Source organism: Platichthys flesus, chromosome 1, assembly GCF_949316205.1.
Source record: "Platichthys flesus chromosome 1, fPlaFle2.1, whole genome shotgun sequence".
In the NCBI taxonomy this organism is placed as follows: domain Eukaryota; kingdom Metazoa; phylum Chordata; class Actinopteri; order Pleuronectiformes; family Pleuronectidae; genus Platichthys; species Platichthys flesus.
The window spans coordinates 17,611,620-17,637,646 of NC_084945.1; the positions used below are offsets into that span (position 1 = coordinate 17,611,620).

Genomic DNA, 26,027 nt, shown 5'->3' on the forward strand with positions numbered 1-26,027 from the left:
TGACTTGTTGGGTCGGGTTTGGGCAAAAATTTGAAATGATATTTAGGCTTCAGTCAGGTTTGGACACAAAAAACAAAAAGCCTGTCATGTTTGGTTGGGCCCAGTTAGTTTTCTCTCTGGCTTGGATTCAGACAGAAAATTACGTCCACAGTCGCACTCTAAAGTCAACTGAATATCGCATCAATCCAACTATAAAAACTACTTTTTTACTAATTTGGAAATACTTGTCTAGCACACAATGTTTCCAAAATAAGACCAGATACGATATTACTTTCATGAACAAGTACAGCTGTGTACATTACTTCAGAACATATTGCACACTACCCTTCATTGTAGTGCTACTACCTGATAACAGGTGCAGGCCTCCACTCCTACCCAGTACTGGGTGTAAGGCTGTAAACCATGGAGGGTCTGCTGATGGGACGTTCCCTCTGAGAGCTGCAAGAAAATGATGGTGAGGTAAGTTTATATCTGAAGTCTGTAAACACCAGGGAGGAAGAGGATATAGCAGGAAAGAAAAAGGGAGTGATCACAGAAACAGGAGGAGAAGACAGAGATGACTCCTCAAAACTTAGTACGAGTGTTCTGTTATTTACCAGCGTGTGGTTTTTGTGGCTCAGTGAGAACACTTTGTAAAGGCTAATAATCCCATTGGGTCGAGCTGGAGGATGAATGACCAGTGCTGCTGTTGTGGCTGAAACACGTAGGAAAATGGGTGGGCCTACACCCTCAGGGGGAGCCGGTCCCGTCCTCCCATTGGTCCACGGACTGTCGGTGCGACCGGCTGAATTCACTGCCCACACCTGTTGGTCAAAACCTCATATGAGTCATTAATATCATGAAGTGACAGGAAAACAATGCAGAGGAAACAGAAAGTGAGAGTCAGAGAAACTTTTATTTCCTCTGTCACAAGATTTAAGATTTATTAAGTCTTAATGATGAAGACTTCTCTTGATTACCCAGCATCCACCAGACCAACAACAGGATAGAAGCCAATTCATTGGACCATCCATCAAAACCACCATGAGCAGTGAGAGCAAAACCTTTTCACCATGCAACCCAACACCAACATATCTGGCATGACAATTACTTTTCACCTTCATCAAGGAGTTATTCCGTCACACACACACACAAACACACGCGCAAACGCACACACACAGTAATCTTATTTACGTGCTTGTGTTGGGTATAATTAGAGGGTGTACACAGCACAGGGTCAGGCAGGGTGGAGATTTGCATGTGTAAGTCATCTGTAGCCTGTCGAAGTGGTGCGGATGGCAGATGGATGGGTCCGAGCTCTCGTCTTGAAAGTGTGTGTCCGTGTGTTTGCGGTTTATTGTTTGTGGCCGTGATCGCGAACTCTGCGCGTACATGCATGTGCTCGAAAGTGTGTTAAGAGTTGAATTAACCTCAATAATAGTCAATTAGGCCGTGATCAATCAGACTGATTGATCTAAGTGACAGCACAGATGGACAGAGACGGGAGAGGGGAAAGAAGAGGGGGAGGATGGAGAGAGTGGGGTTGGTGAGGAGGAGGATGGGAGGAAGATTAGACAAGACGCAAAGAGAGAGATCAGGAAAATGTTTATAATTTTCATTAATGAACTTTAACTGAGATAGTTTGAGTTCTGGAAATCAGATTATGTTGAAACTGTGCATGTTGGTTAGACAGACGACACAAGTGCAAACTATTTGACCTTAGTGGGTGGTGGTTCATATTTGAAAACAAATCAACCACATTGACTTGATCTGTATTTCATTATTATGACATATTGTACAAAATATACTTTTACACTTAAAGTTGATTCTGATGCTCCTTACGATGCATATAAATCTATTCCAACAGTCTGAGCAGTTGTGACACAGGACCAGGATCTGATGGTGGCAGGAAGAAGAAGAAGCAGGGAAAGAACAGGTGCAGAGAAGTGAGAAGGAGGGGGCGAGGGATTGAAAGGAAGAGGGTATGTCAGGTAAAGGGCATCCTGTCACTCAGATGAGAAAAGGTCAAAGTGTGCAGTGGATAACAGAGGAGCGAGATGAGCCTGCGGTGTTCGTATGAAGAAAAGTTTACTATTGAAACATATATTTGTTTGTCATCAAACTATCATTGATTTTGGTCACAATACAACACAAATATGAAGTTTAGGTGATTCTGGCTCCTAAATAACAGAGATCTTGAGTCTTACCATGGGGGCTAACAGTACGGCTTGATTGTAACCTTTGATCAACAAGCTATTGTTGTTATTGTAATCACATTAGCAGAACATTAAAGGCACGGATCCCTTGTGAAGGGCACAACATGTCTAGTTAAACATTCTTCAGCATCAGGTGAAATAAAAGTTTTATACAACACACATCATGAGGTTTTTACACAAGAACTCTGACTTGACTTGTTGCTTTAAAGATTTTCAATTACATTTGCCTCTGCCATCATAAAAGTTGTAACTTGCAGCAATAAAATATTTCTACCCAGCGACAACCATGTTCTTCCCCTGGTAGCAACACGGTCTAAACCCCGACATGACGCAGGGCTGTGTGCTTGATTAAAAAGTTTGTGCCACACAGACCAAACACAGAAAAAGTTCAAAACTAAAGTCAGCCCAGATCACCTTGCCCTTGATCCAGCGCTGAAAGGTAGAACTCATCTCTTCATCCTTATATCATCGACAGACATTTTACTGCTTTCTCTCCTCTCCTCTCCTATTGGGCCATGATTTGGCTTATTAGACACAAAATAAAAATATACCCTGTTAGCTGCTATGGCAGCGAATGAGCCACCATGGCAACAATCCACTACAGGAAACTTCCAGACAGTATTCAAGCCTTGTTATTGGACACCCGGACTGCGGACTTGATTTGATAGGCCGACACAGCTACTTGGCGGGTGCATCTACTTGGGGTGAAGGGGCTAAGTTGTGTGAAAGTGGGCAGTAATTAAAACCAAGCATAAAGCTGTCAATAGGAGCTTATGACCCAGTGTAATTAGCCTAATATGATTTCTCTCTCTGCACTGTGGTGTGCTAAACTGAACTGACTTATCGTCCTTGTGTATGCCTGAAACATGGGGAGAGAAAGGATGTGAGCCAGAGAGGAACACAGACAGATAAACAGCAAAATAAAAATAAAGCCGGACAGATAGATCGCTCTGTAGATGGACAGATTCACTGAGAAAATATAAGGTGCTGTTTCTAAATTGCAAGGAGAGTAACTTCAGTGTTTACAGTTTCTACACTTCACACGTATGTTGACCTGCACACACACAAACACGCTGTGTACACACGTGATCATGCACAACATACACATACCAGCACCTTGTCCACGTACCCCACTGGCGAAGCCTCAGGGGACGTGTAGCGGTCACCATTAAAAGGTCTTTCCAATACAAGCTCTGTTACCATGGGGGCTAACAGTTAATTCGATTGGCTGGCTGGTAATCAGGAAGTGGGTGCTCTGAGGGCTCAGTGATTAATGGCTCTGTTGCCCGCCCGTCATCTCCCAAAGCTCCTCCCTCCCTCCCTCTGTCATAAATTAGGACCCTCGTAAATAAAGACGGCACCACAATCAGGCAAACTCAATCAATTACACAGGTTCTCTGGCCTCGGCTCGTATGTCTGACAGGCAGGAATACTAATGTTATTGTTACTTCCAAAGGGCTAGCCTGTCAATTAGTGTAGCAATGCACAACACAACAGCATAAATATGGACCCCTCCATTTAACACCTGTCTGATTACTTGGCTTGTGTGTATGTGTGTGTGTGTGTGTGTGTGTGTGTGTGTGTGTGTGTGTGTGTCTGGACTTCTGGAAAGCATTTAATTGTGAAAACAGGACACATCTTCTGATCTGTCAGTCACATCAGATCTCTTCATCAAATGAGGTTCACAGATCACAATAAAACATCTCCATTTTTGTTGTCATGCCAAATGCAGAATAGGAGTTAATATTTCCATCAGACTAAATTAATACATTTATTAATTTAATATACTATAACCATGCAAATATTTTTTGATTTCTCTATTATTAATGAGTTATTTTAGATCATTTTTCCTCCCTTACCACTTGCTCCAAGTCAACATGCTCTCGATCTGAATTATCCCACTTTTTTGTCCTTTCGAATATAAATATAAAAAGTTGTATCTACTGAAGGCTCCAGTGGCATCATATCCACAGTCGCCAAAGTGCTTGCTCATTGTGGGTTTCTCTATAAATGTCCACTGGCAGTGGCTAAGCTAGAGTAGGTTAGCATGTTTGACCCCTAACACTTCACCCACCCCATCAGCATAGTGGTGAGTAGATAATCAGTGCATTTTAATTTCTGGGTGAACTATCCCTTTAATATGTTATGATTTGGGATCTTAAAATTTAGCAAAATTGAATACCTTTTAATTTAGTTAAATCAAAAGGTATTCTTTTTACATTTTTTAGAATGGATTTTGTAAAGCTCTTTGTAACCTTTTTAGATAAGTGCAATTCAAATAATGTTATTATTGTTAATAGTAGTAATAAAGCATTAAATTGTGTTAGCTTTTCTAAACACACTCACATCTACCTACACAAAGCATTATACCTGATACTGGTGTAGAGTGTATGGCTGGAGTTCTTCATCCTTGTATGAAGTGGAAACATTCCTGTAGACAAGTGTTGCCCCTTCACTTCTGTTGGTATCAGTGGTATGGTCCAGCCTGCGGTACACCTCATAATGAAGGACTCTACCATTTGGCTGAGCTGGTGGGGACCAGGTGAGCAGAAAGGTGGTCTGCAGGCCGCTGTTTTTGTCAGGCTGCAGGTCTAACAGTGGCGCTGCCTGTCCAGCAGGGGGAGACTCCAGAGTGACTACGGATGACCAGTCACTGGAGGAGCAGCCAAGCGCTGTGCACGCCTCTATCCTCACCTCATACCTACACACACATGCACACACGCACACACACACACACCCAATGGTTGACATCCATCTACCTGTAACTTGCAAAAAAACCCGACCATCAAACAGATAATGTATAAATCACCAAACCATATCAGGAGTAAATAATAATAATAATATGCATGTTTTTGTATGTTTGTATAATTATTTTTCATATAGAAAACAAATGATGCAAATACATTTTGTCTTGAGGCAGATTTCTATTTTTATTTGCGCCAGTGTTTGCGGTGAAATTGGATGCATCCCTGAGAAGACATGGAATTTTTATTTCCTTCTTTGATTCTTCCCTTTAAAAACCAAAGTAACAAAACTTTAACATTTTAACTTCAGTTCACTTTCAGTGTAATTATTTAAAAGATATGTTAAATAAAACCATCTAAATATTTTATTATTTGACAGGTTTTTAAGAGAACCTAGGTTACTAATTGAATAAAATGGCCCTGGTATTAACTGACCAAGCAGTGCTTTTTGTCACCAAGAGGTGGCACTCTATTCCCTTCCTTGTTGCTCATTCTTATCTCTGATCTCCCCCCTATATTTTCCTCTATCCAGCTCTTACTACACAGGGAAGTGCAGAACTGTATATTTGCTTTTAAACTTGTCTCTCCACCATTTTAGGCTGATACATGAATACAAAATAAATTATAATTGGGCCAAATGTACACAAGATTTTAATAAAATTGAAAAACAACAACATAATCTACACATATATCTTCCTTTATAATGAACTATGAGCCACCTGTGGTGAATTGTGGTTTGACTGACCTGTGGTAAGGGGCCAGTCCATGCAGAGGGGTGTGTCGGTCAGAGAAGGCACGATCCTCTGGAGTGAACACAGTGCTGTTGATGCTCACCTGCACTGGATCTCTTTGATACACAGTGTAACTCACAATCTCTCCATTAGGACGCACTGGAGAACTCCACTCCACACTCACCTGGAAAGACATAGAACAGAGCATAAAACTTTAAAGATAGTACCAAGGTAAACGTCCGCTTTAATCATTTTATGATTCAGCTGTTACTCGTGAAGGACCCACCTGGCTTGGTCCCAGAGGCGTCAGTGTGGGGAGACCTACACCAGAGGGAGATGACGGATGGGTCTTTGCTGAGTTTGCGGCGCTGCTCACCGTCCCTCTGCTGTTGTTGGATCGGAGAACGTAGCTGTACTCCACGTTTGGCAGAAGTGTGAAGTCGTGATAATGTGTCTCCGAGCCAACGTAGATTACTTCCCCATCTCTGCAGAGTTCGTACCCTGAGATGACGCCATTAGGGTGCTCTGGTGGTCTCCAGGTAATCTCCACTGACTCTGGGCCAGTGACCTGAAAAAGAAATTACAATATGATGATTAAATCACAATGAAAACACTAGTGGTCACTCTGTTGTCAGTTTAAACAGAACATCAATAAATATATATAATCATACCTTCATGGAAATTGTAATTATAATAGGTGACAATTTAACTGTAGGGATCATTTTGGAGGCTGCAGTTTAAAGCGCTGTTGAGCTGCCAGCTGTTTCTATTGTTATTCTTCCTCACTGTACCTTGGTACTGACCAGTCTTTGTTCAGCTGGTGCAGAGAGACACTTAACAGGCACCAGTACAAATATTCATGCATTGGCTTCCTGTCAGTCTTTATTTTTGCTTACTCGATTATTTGTGCCCGTTACTCCTGATGTCACGTTACTGGCCAGACTATTGTTCTGCCTCTTAACTACAATGTGTACAGCATGTTCCTATGTAAATAAACTTTGATTTTATTATTAGTTTTTTTATCCCATTTCAGGATATCAGGCAATACAACACAAACACCGACAACTTCTAATATCAAAATCTCTGAACAAGAGTTTTAACAAAAACTGAACGTCATAACTTTATGCAAGATGTATTGACTGTTGCATTAGTCTGCATCAGTTTCAACTGTCAACTGAGGTGTGCATTTGTAAACTTCTGTTGTCTACATAGATTAGGTAGTTTGATCCCATGCTTCCCCTGCAGCGGAGTCTTCAGGTTTGAGGAGTTTACGGGTTGTGTGAATGATATATGATGGAGCGATAGAAAGTGCTGAAAAATAAATCCACTTTTATCCACTGTGGATTGAAATCCACATCTCTAAGTATTGCACACCGAGTGTTGGGGTCAAAAATTTAAAAGACACCTTGAGAGTCGGGGCATCCAGTCCAGTGGGCGGGGCCTCCTCAGTTACAGCAGACACTGTGGCGCTGGTGGTACATCCACCGCTGGTACAAGCCAACAGAAGCAGTTGATATGTCGTGTGAGGCAGCAGATCTGACAACACTGTTTTCTGGTCCCTCCCACGATAAACCTCATGGCTGTTCAGTTTCAGCACATATTGTGTAACCTCTCCATTCTGTGTCAGTGGTTTGCTCCAGGAAATGTTTATACTGATGGATGTCATGGCGTCCACTGTGGGAGCTTCCACTGTGGCGGGCGGAGCCTCTAAGGTTGTGATGTTTGTACGAGGGCTGGTGATGCATCCCTCCGATGTACAGGCTACAACTGAGTAGCTGCAGAACAGAACAGAATGAAAGTTTATACACATATTTGTTTGCAATGGTTCCTCAGATGCAACAATAGAACAAGCAGTACCTGTATGCTGTAAAAGGCAGGAGGTCTTCATCGGTGTAGCTGAGCACAGTCGGGTCAAAACTGAATGAGAAACTGACGTTGTTCCTCTGAATCCTGTAAGACTGAAGAACCCCGTTGGGCTCTAAAGGAAGAGTCCATGAGACCAATAGCTGAGTGGGCTGACCCTGGAGGTGACTCACTGATGGAGGGGCCAGGCCACGAGGGGGGGCCTGTTTGGTGGTTACAGTTACCCAGGGGCTGCTGGTGTTGCCAGCGGGGTTGTGAGTACGGACACTGAACTCATATCGAGTCCAGGGACGTAATCCAGTCACCGTGTAGGAGAAGGTTTCGGTTTGTTGTGGGGATGATTCTCTGAAGAGAACCTGTTGGAGACAAGGGTGAAAATCAAACTGAACACCAAGACATACTGACCCCTGTGAAATATTTTGTTTGTTTTAACACAGAGAACAGAACCAAGGTTTAGCACAACTGCTTAATTTAGTGGGGAGCTCCTATGAATTCTGAATTACAAACTACCTGTAAACTTTAATATCACTGCACGTATCCTCAGACACGTATCATTATTGTCACCCACCTTTCCCCTTTCAATACCCTCTTCATTACTTCTTCCCTGCCCCACTTCTTCCTGATTTCTCCCAAGTAAGAAATACTCTCCAATCGGCCCATTGGGCTGGGTGGGAGGTCCCCAGCTGAGTGACACGCGGTCTGGGCCAACGAAGAGAGGCTTGGGGGGAGGCTGGGAAGCAGGTGGAGCAGCAGCGGTGGTGACGTGCTGAGGAGGGGTGTGTGTGCAGCCCGCTGAGGTACAAGCTTCAAGAGTCAAGGCGTAAACAGTCCACGGCTCCAAACGCCGAAACAGGAAGCTGCGTGACAGGCCGCTGAACTCCAGGTTTCCCTCACTGTACAAGGTGTACATCTGGAGGGGAGGAGAGGGAAAGCAGGGAAGAGACGTATCAAGAGTGATGGCAGAGGAGGTAAAGTATGTGAGTTTGGAGACACATCAGGGAAGTGTGTCTCTTTAACTGATGTAATTTCAGCTGCAGGTCTGTTGCTGTGCAGAAAGTGTGTATCAGCATATAAGTGAACTGTGACCATATACATAATAATGATAATAATAACTAATATTTTAAATTGATAACCCATGAGTGCACATGTTTTCTACTGTTTCTTTTTATATTGATATCTATGTGATATACTCAAATAAACATAGAACATTAACTTTTTAAAGCGGAGCCCTATTCCCTCAGGGTCACAAAAACGTGAATGAAAGTTGAATGTTAATTTGCCTCGCCACAGAAAGCAAATGTTTTATTCACCGCTTAGTTCACACAGATTGGATATGACCTGGAGGCGAAGGTTTGCCACTGATACATTCGTGCATTTGCTATCATCTACCATACTACCAGTCTTAGCAGTGGTTTCTCCTGATTCCATTCTATTGATTACTTTAAAAATATTTAAAAAAAAAAATTGAGAGAATGTAACACAATAATTTGTGTAAATCTTGTGGAGTAGAAAGTACAGATATTTGCTTACATGTGTAATGGAGTAAAAGTGAAAAGTACCTGTAAATAAATCTACTTAAATAAGTTCAGATATATGACAAATGTACTGAAGTACAGTGAAAAAGTAAATGTACTGTTACTACTGTATCTTCTACTATACTGGTAATATCTGAGGACTACGCCCCATATCACTTATATATGTTCACTGTATTTGTTGTGTTACATGTACCGTGATGACTCCATTCGGAGCATGTGGTTGATCCCAGCTCAGCAATAACGCTCTACCCTGCTCCCGCTGCTCCACGGTGAAGTTAGCCAGGCCAGCTGGAGAAGCCTCCAGGGTCCTAATGCCGACCCAAGGACTGGACACACTGCCTGAAGGGTTACACATCTGGACTCAGTGGACTGGTTCAGTGGCTGGTGCTGATATTATGTATCCCCGATGTTTTAAAATAAGCTGCTGATCATATTGAACCTACCTGCCCCGTTCACAGCCTCCACTCGAAGACTATACTGACTGTATGGGTCAAAACCGTAGACTGTCGCTTCGAAGACTGAACCCTGAGAGAAAACAGAGAAACGAAAAAAGAGGAATGGAATGAGTGCAAGGAAAGAGAAGAAGAAAAAGGGCAGAGTAGGAGAGAGGGATGAGCCGGTGATAGGAATAAGAAGAAGGACAGAAAAGTGGGGAGACAAAGGAATGATCATGCAAGAGTTAAAAAGAGAGAAATTGAAACGGGGAATTATTCGCCAGCACGAGAAGAACGTCCGGAAATTAGTTCCACAAACAAACCCTGCATGAATAAAACCAGAACATTACTCATTAAAATGGGGGGAATGAAAGAACAGTGAGACAATGGCGAGCTAAGATGACATGACATGGGAGTTGTGATATCAACATTTCAACATCCAGGCTCTGTCATGGTAAAGTAAGTACACACCAGAGAAGTGGCGCAGACAGAGAGACTGGCAGGCAGGCAGCCGTCCCTTATGGGTGAATTCAAAGCTTCCACTTCGGGTGTTTTATGTTACACATGCACCCTTTCATATCAGACACACACAAAGATACACAAACGCAGTGTGTCTGCCAGTAGCTTTAGGCCGTGGGACCCAGCCCAACGCCCTGGCACACGCAGAGTAGTGTGTGTGTACGTGTGTCTGTGATACTGTGGGAACAACATTTACTAATTGATAAGAGACACACTGTTGGTTCAAAAGGCCCTGGTGTGTGATGACATGGTAGTCAGGGAGCACTCGGCTCCAGGATTTGCTTATGACTGTGAGCTTTGAATTAGGTATGAGACTGATGCTTTTATGTGTATGACTGCACACCATAGGAAGCTATATTCTTTATATATGTTGACTCTGCAGTTTTAAATTTCTTAATTGTCTGTTCAGGACTGTACGCTTTCACATAAGCGAGCATATGTAAAGAGATTAACTGGAAACCCTCTTCAATGCAGCGGCGAGAGGATCAAAAAGGCTCCGATTCAAACGGAATCAAATGAAAAACCCTGACAAATCACCGTAGCCTGGCACCAAGGATGAACTGTCTGAACAACAAGCAAAATGCATGTATTCACAGTTTTCATGTCTGGGAGCCAACATGTTTTTCATCCACAGTAAAATAGGATTAATAAGCCCCTAGACACAAGCTAAATCCTCCTGCAAATCACAGCACTTCTCAGTCGAGAGAGAGAGGGAGGGAGGGACGCAAAGAGAGACACACAAGGGGTGGAGAACGATAGAAAGAGAGACGGGTAGAGGGAGTGACAGATAAAGACAGAACAAAAAGGAACAAGGATGACATACATACATACATATATATATATATATATATATATAGAGATGCGTGGGTTTATGAAAATAAGTTGATGTCCGACAGAGAATTTAAAAAAAGGGGTAGGAAAAAGTAGAGTGAGTTAGTTAATAAACAAAGGAAAGAAAAACTGAGGTTGAGGGAGAAAGACGGAATGAAAACACCTCGAAAAAATTCCCATCTATTTGTCAGTAGAGGGAGGGAGGGACACAAAGAGAGAGACAAGTGGTGGAGAAAGATAGAAAGAAAGAGGGGTTTAGGGAGTGAGAAATAGAGAGAACGAAAAAGGAGATGGGCCTGCTATTAATGTATATATAAGTAAGTTGATATTGGACAGAGAATTACAAAAGAGAGTGAGTTAGTTAATAACTGACAAAGGAAATAAATAAGGAGAGAGAGAGGGAGGGAGAGGAAGACAGAGGGAGATTGAGCGAATGGTTCCATAAAAAGAGGGGAGGATGCTAAAGTGGAAGAGAAAAAAAAAAGACAGATGTGGCAAAAGGGAGAGATAGATTAAGTGAGCGGGAATGAGAGATCTCTCTACCTTAAAAGCCGGTGAAATATGTGAGGCATGTGGCCTATAAAGCGGTTAACATATGCACATTGTCAATAGCAGCATCTGGCGCTGGCAGCTTTTATAGGAGCATGGAGACTCTGCTACACGCCTCTAGATGGCAATACATTCAAACACTTTATCACTGAAACACACCGCGTTAACGGCCTCCTCGCCGCATCACACACCCACCGACACACACACACACACACCGAAACACACACCCACACACACGCAGACAGACAGTAATCAAATGGTGTTACACTAAAACACACTACTATTACATTACATTAACAGCTCCCTCAATAACCATTTCTCTCTCATACATACACATGCACAGACACACACACACACACACAACAAAACACACAGTATGCTGAGAAATAATAACATGATAATTTAAAAACGATAGGCAATCTCTCCAGTGGGTGTGAATACCACACAACTTGAACTGTATATCCCAACATAGTATTTGTATCTGTTTGGATCAGTTTACACCTTCGTCCCATTCTGACTATAGGCCTCTCTAATTTCATTTGAACCTTTGTTTTCTTTTAAATGATTCCTTTCTTTACATTTGATGTAGTGTTTGGTGTCTATGGTCCCTAATATTTTAAAAAGTTTTCTCTAATAATGCGAGATAGGGTGTGATTCAGCATTTTCACTGATTTCTTCGAGAGTCATTCAAGGATTTTGATGAAATAAATCATGTTAAGGAGACAGATATTGTTGAGTGTCTGCAATTTGGTGCAGATCAACATAAAAATCCAGATCTAGTGAATATACATGTGGTTTCATCAGAGGACTGTTGGGCCTTGGTGGAGGTATGAACTTAACCGAGTGCTATTGTAGATATTCTTGTGTTTATATATATGACGAATAATCGGGTGTCCTTGGGTGTTTAGAAAGGCACCAGGAAAGAAATTATTATTTACTATTTATCATCTGAACTGTAAGATGAATCACTTATAGCTATTAAATGGTTTTCTAACAATTGTTTAGTTTAACAATGGGTGTTTAGGATTCTAGTTTCTGTGTTTCTCTTTTTTCAGCATCATAGACAAAGTTAAGGATGTATTTATGCGATTGTCAATGGCTGTACAATAATAGCAAAAAACACTTTTTCTTAATGGTGGATTTTCTATTACATCTGCTTTGAATAAAGACCAACCTATGAGGGCCATAGAACAGAAACAATGTTGGATATAAAAGGAAAAGGTTCTTGTCAAGCGAGATCCAGGAGCATGAGCGTGTGCTTGTGGATGATCAAAGTCTCTAGTTAATCATGCCAAATGCAAGAGAACAGAGGAGGAGCAAGAAGTCAAGAGAGAGATGGAGGGGGGTGTAAACAGGACAGAAGGAGAGAAAGGAGACAACGACAGGACAGAAGAGAAGAGACAGGAAGAGGTTGTGCTAATTTATACATTAAAGAGCCCTCAGATCTTACATGGTTCAACACAACTTAGCATTGAAGGCAACGAAGCAATCTATTCAATCTTCTATTTCCTCATTCTGTCCTCTTTGTGTGAGCCCAGCTACAGCAGGGGTCCTCCGGACAGTGTGTGTGTGGGTGTGTGTGTGTGTGTGTGTTTTACTGTGTAGCCTTTATAACAGGGTCAGTGTACATGCATGCTTCCTGAACTTTGTGCACATTTATCATTACCAGTTTTTATGAGTGTGCATTTGTACGTATCCTAACCTGCCCACGCTTCCCAAGAAGAAGTGCCCGTGTGCAGCTGCACATCTGTGTTTGTGCGTGCATGTGTGCTTGTGTGTGATATTCAGGTGGAGAGGCATGGTGCGGCTGGGGGGACAGTGTGTGATACTAATTAAGAATAACCATGTGTATTTGTCAAAAGAATTATGCTGATTATTTCACAAAGGGTTCAGCACTGGGGCCTGCAGAGAGACAGACCAACATTAGCATATGGCTACACACACACACACACACGCACACACACGCACACACGCGCAAACGTAGAAATAATGTAAGCTTCTAAGAAAATACACGACAGAAGTATACCTAATAGTAGGTGAATGGAGTCCAGCTTTTCTACCTTTTCTGGGATCTCTTTTCTGGGACGTTTCTCTCCACAGGTCTTATCTGGACTCTGCTTTGTCATATTAAGACCTGCAGAGATAATCCAGCACCAAACTCTTTCACTGGTTCACCTGTGCCTCAGTTCTTTAGGTGTGTGGTAAATCATGCCAACTGAAGATGTGATTCAATTCAATTCAATTCAACTCAATGCTATGCTTCAGTCCAGTCTATTAGCACAAACTGTGCCCTGTCCAGCCCTGTGAGAGCAGTAATTGTTTTCAGAGGTTTCTGAGGTCAGCCAGCGCCCCCAGAGGTCAGCCCCCCATGCCAAGCTCTCAAGCCAAGTTTGTGCGTGTGCATGTATTTATGTGTGCATGCCTAATTCAAGGCTGCTGGCACAATCACCCTGTGTCTGTTTGCAAATGCCCTGCATGGGTGTCCCTGCTAGTCAGTGTGCGTTAGACATACCCTGACACATACAGACGTTTATGCAACGCACGCGCACGCACACACACACACACACACCGAGTGCCATCAGGCATGTGTTTGTCTGTGGCCAGCACAGACATAGAGAAGGACTGTAGGGGTCTGGAACAGGCGTGCCCACTTCACACCGACAGCCATGATTGGCTTTGGCGGTTATAGACCGCAGGAGCAGTGAATTTGGAATTTATGTGTGTGTGTGTGTTTATATGATGTGGCCAAAGACCAATGGATATAGCCTGACGAGTGAGGGACTGTATGCTTCAAATCACAGATATCTCCCTAACTTAAAATAAGTCAAATAAATTGAAGCTGAACTGGAGCCAGTTTTGTGAAATATAATTCTTGATTAAATATATTGATATTAAAATGTTATCTGTACATTCAATTTTTTTTAACAACTTGATTGAGAGTTCATCAACTCACCAATGAATGGACTTTATTACTGCCAAATATAAACACAAAGAGTCTGAATGCATGTCCAGGCAGGAAGACAGCATCAAAATGTAACCTCCCGGTTAAAGATAAACATACAAAACCCCCCACACACACACTCTAAAGTGATGGCCATCATATCATGGTTGCAGCACTAAACGCCCATTAAGACAAGTGGAGGCCACTACACTGGATGGTGTGGCCTCTTCACAGACAGACACACAATAACACACAACCTGTCATTACCCAGCAATAGAGAGCGAGAGAGAGAAAGAGGAAGCAAGCGAACATATACAAAACTCACTTGGAAAAAAAATCACTTGACAGAGTGAGAAGGAGACAGAGGAAGAGGGGATGAAGGGGGCAAAGATGGTGGATTAGAATAACATAAAAGCCGTAATTTGTGACCTAAGTAGAGAGAACCCACATGGAAATGGAGAGTGGTGGAGGGAGGCCTGAGCAGCATGGAGCGACGGAGGGAGGAGTTGAGAAAGAGATGAGGAGACAGTGAGAGAGATTGCAGTTGGGAGAAGGGGGAGAGTTCTGGCCTGATTATTTGGCTGTTTATGCAGAATGCTGAGAGCCCTCCAATCAGAGTTGGAGACCTCTAACTAAGGGGTCTGATAGGCCGAGGGCCTAACGAACTTTGCATCCGAGTCTCCTCATCCTCTCCTCCTCACTTCACCTGTCTCTTCCTCCACTTTCAACCTCCTCGTCCCTCTCTCCTCACCCTGTGTGCACTCAGCTCTCCATTCCTTTCTCCCCTCCACTCCTCCATCTCTCTCATTTGTTAGAGGGTGTCACTCAGAGCAAGGGCAAAGTCTTGTCATTCCTATTCCTTGGACCACCCTTTATCCTCTGCTCCTTTGGTTAAGTGACGCAAACTGGAGAGCTGAGCTGTGAGTAATAGCTACAAGCAACAAGTGATGGAGTAAAGCTGTTGTTCAATCCTGTTTCCATGTCATGTTTCCATTTTACTGTATTAAAGATATAACAGGGATGTGACAGGTCAGTCAAATAAAAAATGCCTAAAACTACCAAGAATAAATATATTTCCATGGAAAAGGCATTAAGATTTTCATGATATGCATGCAAAAACTACTCTGCTGAAGGGTGAGGCCTGACCCAAGGAAGAAGCCATTACATTTTCTGGCAGGTCCAAGTCGGGGGGCGGATCCAGCAATTTGTCTATCACTTTCTTTAACATTGCGATAAATTTAGATCTTTTTTTCTCAGAGAATAGTTATTCAATACATCTGTCTCTCACTGACCTGTTCATCAATTTGTGTGCCTTAAACAAATTATTTAACATGTGGGGACACCTTTGCTGAGTCTAGTTGCCAGTTTGAGATTAGTGAGTAACAATCTGAGAGACAAGGAGGTCACCACATGTAGCCATGAAAGAGGCTCACACCAATATAGGGATGAAACATAGGGTTTCTAATCAAATAAATGATGAGCTGCAGAGGTGCAGACGGGTGGAGTTTAATACTTTTGGTCAGAGCTACGTGCTTCTTGCTTCCAGTCTTATGCTAAGCTAACAGACTGTTTACATATAACCTAAACATACTCTCTGCAAGAAAATGAATTCAGTAAATTTAACAGTCTTTCTTCATCACAAGAAACATTCTAAAAGTTGAAGTATTTTCTCCATCTGTATTCATGCAGCGTGTTTCACAGCATGTGTTCAACATCATCACTTGTTTGTTGCGATCAAATCATAACACACACCTGCAGGACATACATGTACACACAACATACTCCGATAACATGTCCATACTTATAAATGTCTTCTGGCGACACATGCCTAAGTACACGTATTCTGCCTGTGTAGGTCAAACACACACACACACACACACACACACACGCACACATTCTGAACCTCGTGTTGGCTTTGAGACACAGTTCGCCGGCTGGCCCTCGCTGTCCCGCGTTCTCTGACGGGCTCTTAATGGTAAACTAACAGATTGTAAACATGCTGCTAGCGCTCTCTCTTTCTCTACTCTCTATATTAATCACTCTCTCTTTTGCTCTCTCTCTTCTTTCTTTACCTTCCTCTTCCCTCACTTCTTTACCTTCTCCTTCGCCTCGCTCCCTCTCTCCCAATCCCTCCTTCTCTTTTCCTCTCTCTCGCTCGCTGTCTCTCTTTTGCTTTTCCTGGGGTATTTTTTAAACAATGTGTCCTTCATGTACGGTTGGTTACGGGGCGTACAGAAGGACATCATTAGCGCTGGTGGTTAAGCTGTAATTTACACCATTACCGAGGTAGGGGCCATTTTTATTGCCTAGTAAATTTCAGCTCTGAAATATTTAGACCATATGGCTCAATTTGTGTAATAACCTTAATTTCCAAGCACCCTTCAGCTCCCTTCAGCGCCGGCTGTTGTTGGCGGATGGCAGAATTGTGTGTGTACACGTTCATATGTGTGTGCACGGTTTGGGTTTGGAGCACATACACACAAACATGCACACACCTTCACGCACACAGAAACATGGACATGGCGAAAATTGTAACGCATACTCTCAACATTACACACACTCTTTCACACGCGCTCCCCGATTCATTCATTCACACAAGCAGAAACACACACGCACACCACATACACGTATGTATGCATGGCGGTAGCAGATTAATAGGGTGTCAGCTTGTGTTTGGGTGAGGGAGCGTCAGGCGTCGGCCAGATGGTTCTCAGGGATGATGACTGTCAGGGGTCCTGCTCTGATCAATGGGATGTATTAATACAGCACACACACGCGCACGCACACAAATAACACACATACACACACACACACTGTTGCGCATACACACAAAAAACATTTTATGTCCAGACACACACAGATTCAGACATATGTAGCCACATAATGTAACACACACCAGCACACACACTTATATATGCACATGGACTCCCTTCACCAGTGATCCCAAGGGCCGCAGCGTAACATCTGGAGGAGCCAAGGGAGGGAGGAAAGGACAGAAAAGTAGAGGAGGAGAAAGAGGGAGGTGGTAGTCAGGGAAATACAGGAGACAGGGAAATGTAAGGGAGAAGAGCAGAGAAAAAGGAGGAGGAGAGGGAGGTACAGAGGGAGTAAGAGAAGAGATAGGGGAAGGCGGGGGTGGAGGAGGTGAAAGAAGGCTGTATCACTGGATAGATGAGCAGAGTTGTGGAAAGTATAGCAGAAAAAAATGGAAGAGTTTATTTGTTGAAACCAGGACAGAGATCACAGAAGAAAGTGAAGCAGGGATTGAGGAGGAGGAGGAAAATGATAATACAAGGTGGACGAATTGCAAGGTGGTGAAGGATGTGAGTGGCGGTGACAAAAAAGAAAGAAAAATAATGAAAGTGTGAAACATGTAAGAGAGGAGAACAGAGGAAAACATGGTGAGTGGCAGGATCCTTAAAGGCTAGAATATCCACTGGAATGGACAGAGCAGTGGACTGAGTTACGTTGGACAAGAAAGATGACCCTCCTACAACATGGGTGATGTGGGAGCAAACAAAAAAGAGGGATTTAGGTGATGATTGGAGAGGAGGAAAAAACCAGGAAGGACAGAAAATAAAGGAACAGCATTGGAGAAGATAGAGAACGAAAGAAAAACCTGACACCCTGTGAGTGAACGGAGATGTCTGTCTGGACGATGTAATGGTACAGAAAGAGATTTTGTTTAGTTTCTTGAGTGCATATGTTTGTGTGTTTGTGTCTGCCAGGCGGCGCGCAGGGATCGAGCGAGGCAGGCCGCCTGCGCTCCGTACCCTCATTCCGTCCGATTGCCATGACGACCCCATTAATCAGCCAGGCTGGCACAGAGCAGGGTTCCCAGCCCAGCCTGAGATCAATACACACACACCTCGCGCACACCCCCGCGCGCACACACACACACACACACACACACACACACACACACACACACACACACACACACACACACACACACACACACACACACACACACACACACACACACACACACACACACACACACACACACACACACACACACACCAATACATCCACAAACTAAAGGGCTAGGAGACTTTAGGCAATAAAGAATGGGTGGAATGATGAATATTAAGGTGAGAAAAAAGTTAACTTAGTAATAATGAGAGAAGATAATACAGACAGGCGCAGGAAGATAGAGAGTCACAGTCCTAATGTCACTTCTGAACATTGTTCATTAAGGGTTCCTGTCAACACTTGTTCAGGAAACGAATGAAAGACGTTCCTGAGGTTACAAACTATAGTCGATTATACAGGAAAGATATTGGAACTCAAACTCTTTGAAGTTTGAATTAAAAAAAGCTATGACTGTCATAAAGTTCACTTCAACATTATTTCCCTTGATTGTTGCGATCATATGATTGTCCTGTACTTGTGGTTAACGGTCTTCAGCAAAAAACAGCAAAGAGATAAAAAATACAATCAAATATTTTATTAAGTATTATAATTATTATTCATAATTTGCTTATTTATAATTAACTATGGCATTCCATAGAGCACATGCATCCATAAAGGCCCGAGTTAATTCAATCAAGCTGCACCAAATTCCACACACTTAAAGATCAGTTCCGTAAACATGATCAAGATCAATGTATTGTTCCCTGACAAACGAGTGAAAGTACTGAAAAATACCTGTTTGTCATCTCGCAATGTTACAGAAAGCCCCCGATCCTGAGAAAACACACATTTTAAGGTGAAAACAAGTTAAGAAATCTGTGTTTTTCACATATTCAAACAAATTAACTTATTTCTTGAGCTGAAGGTGAATGTTCAGCTGGTTATCACAGGTTTCAAAATGTCCTTCTCCCTTCCTTTGAAATGATTGTTGTCCTTTCAACTAGCGTTGGTTGTCTATCTCTAAAACCTTAAATTCAGGTTCAAAACAACTGCTTCAAAACAAATTTTCGGGTTTGCATTACTAGTCAAGACACAGATGTAACCAAACCCTATTACACCCTGCTCTTTGAAAGTTTGCTGGGAACGCTGTGTCTCATTTCACTTTCTTTGTGTATTCCTAAACAGCAGGGAGCGGGTAGAGAAGGCAACTGCGTGACAAATGACCGCCACCAAAACAAGTCTATGCCATGTCAATGAGCCTCTCACACACACACACACACACACACACACGCACACACACACACACACAGACTCACACACAAACACAGCGTTCCATATCAATGAGAAGGTGAAAGGTCTCCATTTACATCTTGTATTAATTATGAGTGACAAGCCAAAGGTCACAGTGGGAGAAGAGGCCACTCATATGGACAGAATATAGATCTACACTTCTACCTCTTCTTTCCTTTCCGCTCTTCTCCCGCCTTCCCCCAATCTATCACTCTGTCTCGTGCCCCTTTTGTTCCTTCACTTCTCTTTTTCTCCCCCCTCCACTTCACTCTCTTGGTCTCATTTTCTTCTTTTCTCTTTCTTACCCGCTCTATTAACTCTGGTGTTCTTTGTTCCACTCTTCTCTAAGTATTTTTCCATCGATACCTTTACCTCCCTTCTTTTTGTCTCTCCTCTTGTCTCTTTATGTCATGTTTGAATCTCTATTCTTTTGCCAGTTTTTGTTTGTTTCTTCTTTTTTCCTGAGACAGAAATGCATCTATCTTTCAAATGATAACTGCTGCACAAGTGGAATCATACAAGCTTAGCGCTTCACTGTGGCAGGTGTGTGTACACACACACACACAGACACATGCTTGCACACTGAACACACAGGTGTGTGGTAGTGTGCAGAGAAGATGCAGCCAGTGTTGACGGATATCTCATTGCAGCTTTGGGTGAACTTATCCTGCTTCCTGAGCTGCCAACTCCTATTTATGGCAGCTGCTATCAGTGGTGTGTGTGCACAATACATGTGTGAGGGTGTGTTTGTGTGTGCACATGTGTTTCTGGTTTGCGGTGCCTGCTCATAGTTTTCTCAGAGCACCAGAAATGGCACAGAATTGTGGTAAGGGCCCTGGAGAATAGCCAGTCAATGGCTGTGTGAGTGAGTGTATGTGTGTGTCTTTAGGCCGATCACTGGTAAACAGATGGCAACAGGACCAAAGGTAGAGTCCAAATTTCTTTACATGCACTGCACACACACATTCACAAACTGCATATTACCATATATTTGTAACTTATTTTGGAATCATGTACATTTCTGGTACGCTTGCATATGTAAATTTGTATTGACCAAATATATGGTAACCTTAAAAGTTCTGTGTGGCTCTACCATGAGGATATCAGGAACAACCAATACCGACACAAAGCAATATCTGATCATGGATACGGCCCTCATCGAGGAATGTTCTAATCATCCACCATTTACTGTGCTTTGTACTGTATGTGTGCCTTTACCTCCACAGTGAGAGCAGTAACAGCAGTTGAGTTGAGCGTTGGGTCCTGTTGGTGCTTCTCGTAAACCAGTCTATAATGGGAAATGCGACCGTTGGGCCGTCTCGGTTCACTCCATTTCAGATGGACTGAGTATGCACCTGTCAAAGTGCACAGCATGTGGGACTGTTACAGTACAGGTGCATTTCATGTGCCAACAGCGTTTTCATGTGACTTGGTGAACTCACCCATGGGTGTTACAGTGGGAGGGGCCATATCCTGTGGTTCGGCCTGTAAGGTCTGGGCTAAAGCCCAATGGCTCAGTACTGAGCCTTTGGGGTTGTGGGCTTGAACCCTGTACTGGAAGTTGCTGAAGGGCTGCAGGGTGGGGCTTGCATCGAAAAACTCAAGTGGCCCCCTGGACCAGATGAAAACCAGCAGTTCCTCCTCTGTTCTTACTGGACGCCTATAAACAAATATATCCTTCATCATTCTTCGTTTATTTCCAAGTCAAACTATTCTATGAAAGGGAGCCTATATTGAAATCCCTTAATCTTTAATTAGTACAATCAAAAACTGCACTTGAGATACGCTTCAATAAACTATATTTCATGTTTATGAAACTTTGGCAATTATATTCAAAATATAATTTAGATGTCTTCACACACACAATAGTCCATGCACATAAAGATGGACAACTTTACTGCACAGAAAAGTGAAGCCAAATTATATCGATTGCCCTCTTGTAACTGGCTGCTGTGTCGGCCATAAATCCCACCCCCTCCATGTGAGCAAATGGGACATGGGCCGGACTAAAACTAGAACAACTGTCCTGCAGTTGTATGCATCCAGGGCAGTTTCAGTCGACATACATTTTAGTTCCACACTCAAGGAGTCACTGTGAGCTTTACTAAAATCGAATGAGAAATTCCCTGGAGTCAAACTTTAGATATCCTTTTTAAGAGGCCACCTTGACCTTTGATCCTCAAAATCAAATGAGTTAGTAACCAAAGATGGATACTGTCATTTTCGGTCCTTCTTATCACACTGATGTTTGCTCCTGAAAAATGATTGACAGCTCGGACTGACTCATGATTGGTGGAGAGGGGTCTTGACACCACAGCTTTATCTGTACCGGTATCCGAGATATTTTGACTCCATATTTGTGCAATGGGTGTAAACAGAGACGCATCGTCCATCTTTGCATGCAGTCTATAATGCTCCTGTACAGAGTATTTTAATGATTCGCTTTTGTGTGTATGCAATATATCCAAAATATACCTGGGCTATGCCACAAATGGAAAAAGTGTCACGATGTAATGTAAGTAAGTATTTTATCTTATTATACTTCAGAGTACAGAATTCCACATATTTGTAGAAGTGAAATAAAGAATGTAACACCACGTCTCCCTTTGTGTATAAGTGACTTGCTGATGTAAGCACCCTGATGTCTCTGTAAGCCCCTCTGTCTGTGATTACGTCGGGTTTTGGGTGTGTGTCAAAGAGAGAACGAGGTAGATTTTCCTATTTTATCCAAGTCCCTGTCTGCCCGAGTCTGATCATGCCAGGTGTGTGTGTGTACCGCTATGCTAATGTGTGTTTCCTGAGGAGTTAAAGGGCTTAGTCTGGTCTGACCCTGCATACAGATCACACACTCTGGTCAACAAGCAGACCACGACCTTCAGCATGCATTAATACACACAAACACCCACACACATGCACACACAACATAGGCAGATTTTAAAACAGACACTCGCCTGGAGATGAATGACTAAAACTTGTGGCCTTCTGTACATACATTGTGTTTAGATTGCATTTATGCAACAAGTATGTATATTTAATGTACTATATGTGTGATACTTCAGGCTCATTAGTGTTGTAGTGTGAACATGACATATTACAAGGAATGAGGACGTATTTTAATCTTTGACTTTTAGCTGTTACATCCCACTACGTTCTTTCTGGTGTGATGTTGAATGTCTCCCCATGAAAATCAACAAAGGATTTGTAAAAATTTGGTTTCCACTACTTGTCTGTTTGTGTTTGTTACCTGTATATGTAGTAGGAGGTGATGAGTCCATTAGGTCTTTTGGGGGGTAACCAGTAGATCTCCAGGACATTGGCTCCAGCTGCCTTTATTGTTGGGGGTGACAGACCTTCTGGAGCGCTCTCTAATGTCCTAACTGAAACACCCTCTCCTACTCCACACCCCTCTGCAAGAGCAAATCAAGAGCATCTGTCACAAAACACATACATATCTACTCTAGCCCTACAGATGCATGATGTCAACACATTGACTGATCTTTATCCTACTGATAAATCTGTCTCTTCTTTTTTTCCACAACCACTCATCGGATCGGTTTCACACTTGTGTGATGCTCAACCCTCTCATATATTTTAAAATGCACATGTGCACATGACATCATGAGTTTATCTTTAAAGCTTCTCAATCATCATGGTCCTAGTATCCTCAGAAGTTGTACAAGGGTACGTAGGCAACTGGACTTGTGTCTCTTGAGGACATTTCCCAAAGGCTTCTTCAGTTCCCAAGCAAGACCAGTTGCCTACGTACCCTTGTACAACTTCTGAAGACGTCATGAGTAAAATCACATTAAGTTGTTCTGTTTGTAGATGGAACCTAATAATTGCCATCATTTTGCATTTTTTCGCAACAATGTCATTCACACAATGGGCAAACATTTAGTTTTTGCAAAGGATACATAGCTCCTTGTAAATTTACATATAGCCTCCCATTGCTTTGCTACTGGCTGCATCATCATCTATCACAACACAAGATGCAATGATAGTAATAGTAACTTTATTGTCAATTTTCACATGTTCAAGACAAACAAGGAATTGAAAAGACGTTTCCCACTCTCCCACGGTGAAACATATAAAGTGCACAGGCACAACAGATAACACAAAACATTCGATGCTTCTAACTAAGTGTGTTTGGCGTACCCAGCTATTTCATTTTACAGGCCACACAGAATTCAGTAAATCTAGCTGCTTTAACTAGAGTTTAAATCTACAGTAGCTGGCCTCCTTCTAGACCAAAGACTTTGTTCAACAAAACGGTAGCAATTACGCCAAACACAAATAGTTCTGCTATGTACACTAGTACTAGTACAACAGTGTATGAGGCTTTGTTCTGTTTTCACAACTTTGTTCACATCCTTGTTTTTAACTTCTTATCGATTGTTTCAGTGGAAAGATATTCACCAGTCTGACAGGCCTGTACTCTGATGTAGTAGCTGGTGAACGGCTCCAGATCGGTCACAGTGAGGTGCAGGTCTCGCCCAGCATGATGGATTACGGCTCTGTCACTTCCTGCGTTAAACAGGATGTTGTAGTTTACAGGCTGGCTGTGATCGAGTTGAACTGTGGAAAATGAGAAAGTAATTTGTAATGACAATCATTAGTTGGTTACATCATTTTGGATATAAATTTATAACTGAAAGAAAAAACTGAGATAAGGGTTATACCAGACAGACACATCAAGCTTACCCTTCATGCTGCATATATGGACTGTGAGCATGACATTACCAACATATATATTTTACTGTCACATCCATGACTGTAGATTTTCAAACAACAAATTAATAAATAAACAAATGTATGTTAAATTTGAAATAGCATTTTATGGGATTACACAAAACTAGTCTATAACATAAAGCACATTGTACAGCTCAAGTACAAAAGGGAATTTTACTGTTTTAGTTTAGACCCTGACCATAAATGAAATCTATTTATTTGAACTCCCAATTTATAATAAAAAGTTGTAAAAGAAAGTTTCATTTGTATTTATTCATACTGCTTTTATTGGTTCTCGTCATTTTTACTTCTTTATCTCTTATGTGGCCAATGATCTTTTAGTCAACTTGTCTGTTTTTATTTTCTCTTGTTAAGCACTTTGTAACATTGTTAACAACTACTATAGAAATAAACTTGAATATATCTTAAATAAGTAGAGTAACTAACTTTGAATCTGGGTTCCCTACAACAGACTCAACATATCTCTTTAAATTGTTTTTCTGACTGATGTTAAACATTGGTGAGCCAGGTTGAGTATCGGTTGTTTCCCATTGACTGTTGCAATTTCAAAATAAACTGCTGCGAACAGCCTCTATTATTTACTTGTTTTCACAAAATAGTCACCTAGCAACAAATTTGGCAACTTTCCAGACAAAGCTTTGCTACTTTCTATAGAGCAGCATCCCCAGTGTTGCCCTGAGAGTTTCACTGTGTACCAGACAAAAGCTGCTTCCAGACATTCAATTCAACTCCGAAATTATCCAGATATTACACAGAGGAGCTGAATGTGTGAAGACAATCGTCCATATCAGTTGAACTGGACATTAAACAGTCTTTCCTCCTGCCAGCTCCCTGAGACAAAGTCTGTGTAATATTCGATTACAATGATGGGCAAACAAACAAAGGGCTGAAACCCGTTGAGAAGACAGACTTCAAATATGATGCAATGACATCATGAGTATGTTTATTAGCATCAGGCCATTCCACACCAGTTTCCCATACGTCCTCAATTCTGCAAAATGACCATACACGGTGCAGCAAAACACTGGTTTCTGGGACTGTGGTCTCACAAATAGACAAAAACACACTATTGTATACATACAGAAACACCCACACAGATACACACATGAACTTAGACTTTGTTAATATTCTCACTGGAGGTTTTTCCATAATTCAGGCCTACTGTATTGTGATGGGTTATTCAACATTCATGAACTCTTGATATCTTGAGAACGAACTGATTACCAGACAAATGAAAGACTTCAATTATTCACCCCCCAACTCGCATATGCACACACACACACCGACTCCATCACATGGGGCTTTTTATATGAGCACACTTTAGCTGCGTTAATACACTTTCAAACAGTCCACACACAAACTGATGGATGTGCGTGAGCACACACAAAAGGGTGAAAGTGCGTCTCTTTGTGATCTCTATGATGCTCATCCATACAGGTGTAAATGTCTCTGTGATATTTAAAACCAAGCTGATGCTTTAACATTTTCTGCTTCTTATACCTGATGGTTAAAATTACAATTGCATATATAATACACTTTCTTCCACACACATACATCTTCACACACACAGACACACACACACAAAGACACAGGCACAGACACACACACCACAACAGAGGCCTTTTCAGTAGCCATACACCAGTGTTTTGGCAGTTAGTGCATGCACATGAAGACACAAACACACACGTGCATATACGTACACATACAGAAACCCTGTCAGAGAGTCAGGCATGCACACATACACAAACACACAAGTCGAAAACACTCCAGACTCTGGGCTCAGGGAGTTAA

General features: G+C 42.2%; 1 protein-coding gene across 1 annotated transcript in view; it reads right to left on the reverse strand.

Moving 5' to 3' along the window:
- The window catches only part of ush2a (Usher syndrome 2A (autosomal recessive, mild)), a 187,758-nt gene that overhangs the window by 7,371 nt on the left and 154,360 nt on the right, over positions 1–26,027 (reverse strand). Inside the window, exons 70-83 of the mRNA XM_062387555.1 lie at positions 23,904–24,062; positions 22,732–22,894; positions 20,930–21,147; positions 20,706–20,842; positions 9,512–9,593; positions 9,262–9,407; positions 8,102–8,443; positions 7,528–7,889; positions 7,076–7,445; positions 5,957–6,238; positions 5,685–5,854; positions 4,566–4,896; positions 597–803; positions 346–438 (exon numbers count right to left, since the gene is read on the reverse strand). Of these exons, the coding sequence (XP_062243539.1) occupies positions 346–438; positions 597–803; positions 4,566–4,896; positions 5,685–5,854; positions 5,957–6,238; positions 7,076–7,445; positions 7,528–7,889; positions 8,102–8,443; positions 9,262–9,407; positions 9,512–9,593; positions 20,706–20,842; positions 20,930–21,147; positions 22,732–22,894; positions 23,904–24,062 (3,062 nt within the window). The remainder of the gene's footprint in view (positions 1–345; positions 439–596; positions 804–4,565; positions 4,897–5,684; positions 5,855–5,956; positions 6,239–7,075; positions 7,446–7,527; positions 7,890–8,101; positions 8,444–9,261; positions 9,408–9,511; positions 9,594–20,705; positions 20,843–20,929; positions 21,148–22,731; positions 22,895–23,903; positions 24,063–26,027) is intronic.